Consider the following 5,000-nt stretch of genomic DNA (forward strand, 5'->3'; position numbering starts at 1 on the left):
AGATGTTACTATGGTCACGGTCAACATTATATAGTAGAGATGTTACTATGGTCACGGTCAACATTACATAGTAGAGATGTTACTATGGTCACGGTCAACATTACATAGTAGAGATGTTACTATGGTCACGGTCAGGGTCAACATTACATAGTAGAGATGTTACTATGGTCACGGTCAACATTACATAGTAGAGATGTTACTATGGTCAGGGTCAACATTACATAGTAGAGATGTTACTAGGGTTACGGTCAGGGTCAACATTACATAGTAGAGATGTTACTATGGTCACGGTCAACATTACATAGTAGAGATGTTACTATGGTCACGGTCAACATTACATAGTAAAGATGTTACTATGGTCACGGTCAACATTACATATTAGAGATGTTACTATGGTCACGGTCAACATTACATAGTAGAGATGTTACTATGGTCACGGTCAACATTACATATTAGAGATGTTACTATGGTCACGGTCAACATTACATAGTAGAGATGTTACTATGGTTACGGTCACGGTCAACATTACATAGTAGAGATGTTACTATGGTCACGGTCAACATTACATAGTAGAGATGTTACTATGGTTACGGTCAGGGTCAACATTACATAGTAGAGATGTTACTATGGTCACGGTCAACATTACATAGTAGAGATGTTACTATGGTTACGGTCAACATTACATAGTAGAGATGTTACTATGGTTATGGTCAGGGTCAACATTACATAGTAGAGATGTTACTATGGTCAGGGTCAACATTACATAGTAGAGATGTTACTATGGTCACGGTCAGGGTCAACATTACATAGTAGAGATGTTACTATGGTCACGGGTCAACATTACATAGTAGAGATGTTACTATGGTCAGGGTCAACATTACATAGTAGAGATGTTACTATGGTTACGGCAGGGTCAACATTACATAGTAGAGATGTTACAGTATGGTCAGGGTCAACATTACATAGTAGAGATGTTACTATGGTCACGGTCAGGGTCAACATTACATAGTAGAGATGTTACTATGGTCACGGTCAGGGTCAACATTACATAGTAGAGATGTTACTATGGTCAGAGTCAACATTACATAGTAGAGATGTTACTATGGTCACGGTCAACATTACATAGCAGAGATGTTACTATGGTCAGGGTCAACATTACATAGTAGAGATGTTACTATGGTCACGGTCAGGGTCAACATTACATAGTAGAGATGTTACTATGGTTACGGTCAACATTACATAGTAGAGATGTTACTATGGTCAGGGTCAACATTACATAGTAGAGATGTTACTATGGTCACGGTCAACATTACATAGTAGAGATGTTACTATGGTTACAGTCAGGGTCAACATTACATAGTAGAGATGTTACTATGGTCATGGTCAACATTACATAGTAGAGATGTTACTATGGTTACAGTCAGGGTCAACATTACATAGTAGAGATGTTACTATGGTCACGGTCAACATTACATAGTAGAGATGTTACTATGGTCACGGTCAACATTACATAGTAGAGATGTTACTATGGTCACGGTCAACATTACATAGTAGAGATGTTACTATGGTTACGGTCAGGGCAGTGTGAGCCTGGCTATGTGAGGGAAGTGGCAGAAATGTTGCCCTTTTTGTGTTTTCAGGCAGTGGGAGGCCTCCAAGGCAAGGCTGGGAATCCCGGTCCTAAAGGAGATGCAGGGGAGAGGGTGAGGAAAAATGTTACCCCTAATGTTCTCATACGAAAACACTGGACTGCTTTGTAATTCAGTCACTATGAAAGGTTCAGAGGGTTTATTTCAACAGTATCTTTGTTCCATTGTGCACAAGACATCTGTTTGATCAGGAGGTAGACAGGCACTCTTCAAAGACGTGCTGTTCAAACACTTAGGGTATCCTCCCAAATGGAACCCTGTCCCCCTACAGAGTGCACTATTTTTAATCAGGGCCTGGTCAACATTAGTGGACTATATAGGGAATAGTCTGCAATTTAGGAGTCATGCCGTACAGTCTGTGCTGCTGTGCTGACCCATAATTAATCAGCCTATGGCCCTGCTCAGACCTCATTGATCACAACAGTAAAGTCTCTCTCTCTCTCTCTCTCTCTCTCTCTATCTATCTATCTATCTATCTATCTATCTATCTATCTATCTATCTATCTATCTATCTATCTATCTATCTATCTATCTATCTATCTATCTATCTATCTATCTATCTATCTATCTATCTATCTATCTATCTATCTATCTATCTATCTATCTATCTATCTATCTATCTATCTATCTATCTATCTAACCAGGGCCCTTCAGGATTACCAGGGGAGCACGGCCAGCCTGTGAGTACGGCAAGGCTGTTCACTCATTGCACGCAACACGTGTGTGAACACAGGCACACACACACACACACACACACACACACACACACACACACACACACACACACACACACACACACACACATAAACATACACACACACATAAACACACACACACACACACACATAAACACACACATGTATTTGACCTCCTAATCTTGCACATAGTATTTCACACCACACTCAGACGCTCTGTGTATTCTAGGTAGTCTGTGTGTGTTGCCTCTGTGTTGATAATGTATGTGTCATTGTGTTTACAGGGGCAGTCTGGGCAGAAGGGGGAGCCAGGAGAGGGTTTACCTGAGGTATGCACAGTATTGGACATCAGTAGATTTTAATATGCTGCTTCACTGAGTATTCATGGCTCTTTTTGCCCATGGAGGTGAGTGTGTTTCTGAATGCATGTCTGTCTGTCTCTCAGGGGGATCTGAGGGAGTGTCTGTATCTGTCTGTCTCTCAGGGGTGGAGCTGAGGGAGTGTCTGTCTCTGTCTGTCTCTGTCTGTCTCTCAGGGGGGAGCTGAAGGAGTGTCTGTCTCTGTCTGTCTCTCAGGGGGGAGCTGAAGGAGTGTCTGTCTCTGTCTGTCTCTCAGGGGGGAGCTGAAGGAGTGTCTGTCTCTGTCTGTCTCTCAGGGGGGTGCTGAAGGAGTGTCTGTCTCTGTCTGTCTCTGTCTGTATCTGTCTGTATTTGTCTGTCTCTCAGGGTGGAGCTGAAGGAGTGTCTGTCTCTGTCTGTATCTGTCTGTCTCTCAGGGGGGAGCTGAAGGAGTGTCTGTCTCTGTCTGTATCTGTCTGTCTCTCAGGGGGGAGCTGAAGGAGTGTCTGTCTCTGTCTGTCTCTGTCTGTCTCTCAGGGGGGAGCTGAAGGAGTGTCTGTCTCTGTCTGTCTCTGTCTGTCTCTCAGGGGGGAGCTGAAGGAGTGTCTGTCTCTGTCTGTATCTGTCTGTCTCTCAGGGGGGAGCTGAAGGAGTGTCTGTCTCTGTCTGTCTCTGTCTGTCTCTCAGGGGGGAGCTGAAGGAGTGTCTGTCTCTGTCTGTCTCTCAGGGGGGTGCTGAGGGAGTGTCTGTCTCTGTCTGTCTCTGTCTGTATCTGTCTGTATCTGTCTGTCTCTCAGGGTGGAGCTGAAGGAGTGTCTGTCTCTGTCTGTATCTGTCTGTCTCTCAGGGGGGAGCTGAAGGAGTGTCTGTCTCTGTCTGTATCTGTCTGTCTCTCAGGGGGGAGCTGAAGGAGTGTCTGTCTCTGTCTGTCTCTGTCTGTCTCTCAGGGGGGAGCTGAAGGAGTGTCTGTCTCTGTCTGTATCTGTCTGTCTCTGTCTGTCTCTCAGGGGGGCGCTGAAGGAGTGTCTGTCTCTGTCTGTCTCTGTCTGTCTCTCAGGGGGGAGCTGAAGGAGTGTCTGTCTCTGTCTGTCTCTGTCTGTCTCTCAGGGTGGAGCTGAAGGAGTGTCTGTCTCTGTCTGTCTCTGTCTGTCTCTGTCTGTCTCTCAGGGGGGAGCTGAAGGAGTGTCTGTCTCTGTCTGTCTCTGTCTGTCTCTCAGGGGGGCGCTGAAGGAGTGCAGCAGCTGAGGGAAGCTCTCAAGATCCTGGCAGAGAGAGTTCTGATTCTGGAACACATGATTGGCCTCCACGGTAAAGGGGGAGGGGTTTCTGATTCTGGAACACATGATTGGCCTCCACGGTAAAGGGGGAGGGGTTTCTGATTCTGGAACACATGATTGGCCTCCACGGTAAAGGGGGAGGGGTTTCTGATTCTGGAACACATGATTTCCATAATAGTATTACTTGGGTCCAGAGTATAGAGTGAGACTCCAATGTTTGTTCTCATGGTTTCTACCATTGTCCTTTTCTGTATGCAGAGAGTCCAGTGGAATCAGGCTCTGGACTGGAGAGCCTACCAGACTCCTTTTCCTTCCCCGCCGTCAAGACCAGACTGGCCGAGTCCACCATCAAGACCACGCGACTCCAGCCTCTCCAACTCTCCTCCCGTCCATCCTCAAGGAAACAATCTGGTGGCCAGACAGAGACAATGTCTTTTTTAAGACACCAATGAGTGTTTAGTGTGTGTGTGTGTGTGTGTGTGTGTGTGTGTGTGATAGTAATGGCTATGGAAAGATGTAGTATCAAAAACCCTGCAGAAAGTATTCATTTACATAATGCATGACTGGATATATTTTCAGAAATATACTCATATGTATTCTCTCTTCTGTGTAGTACACAATTTAATTAACATGCTGTTCTGAGAGCTGAAACCAGACCATGTTCTGTTCTGTTCTGTTCTGTTCTGTTCTGCTCTGAGAGCTGAAACCAGACCATGTTCTGTTCTGTTCTGAGAGCTGAAACCAGACCATGTTCTGTTCTGTTCTGAGAGCTGAAACCAGACCATGTTCTGTTCTGTTCTGTTCTGTTCTGAGAGCTGAAACCAGACCATGTTCTGTTCTGTTCTGAGAGCTGAAACCAGACCATGTTCTGTTCTGTTCTGTTCTGTTCTGTTCTGTTCTGAGAGCTGAAGCCAGACCATGTTCTGTTCTGTTCTGTTCTGCTCTGAGAGCTGAAGCCAGACCATGTTCTGTTCTGTTCTGTTCTGTTCTGTGCTGTTCTGAGAGCTGAAACCAGACCATTGTCTGTTCTGTTCTGTTCTG

General features: G+C 45.1%; 1 protein-coding gene across 5 annotated transcripts in view; it reads left to right on the forward strand.

The window, feature by feature from the left end:
* LOC106581516 (collagen alpha-1(XXVI) chain) overlaps positions 1-5,000 on the forward strand; it is a 78,330-nt gene that overhangs the window by 42,579 nt on the left and 30,751 nt on the right. The window contains exons 10-14 of one of the 5 annotated variants that reach the window (XM_045704079.1): positions 1,641-1,703; positions 2,294-2,329; positions 2,629-2,673; positions 3,900-3,990; positions 4,218-4,747. In XM_045704079.1, coding sequence (XP_045560035.1) covers positions 1,641-1,703; positions 2,294-2,329; positions 2,629-2,673; positions 3,900-3,990; positions 4,218-4,411 — 429 coding nt within the window. In that variant the 3' untranslated portion in view covers positions 4,412-4,747. Of the gene's footprint in view, positions 1-1,640; positions 1,704-2,293; positions 2,330-2,628; positions 2,674-3,899; positions 3,991-4,217; positions 4,749-5,000 lie in introns of those variants that run through there. The other 4 variants (XM_045704077.1, XM_045704076.1, XM_045704078.1 and 1 more) reach the window with 4 other exon arrangements.

The sequence above is a fragment of the Salmo salar genome, chromosome ssa20, assembly GCF_905237065.1.
Source record: "Salmo salar chromosome ssa20, Ssal_v3.1, whole genome shotgun sequence".
NCBI lineage: Eukaryota > Metazoa > Chordata > Actinopteri > Salmoniformes > Salmonidae > Salmo > Salmo salar.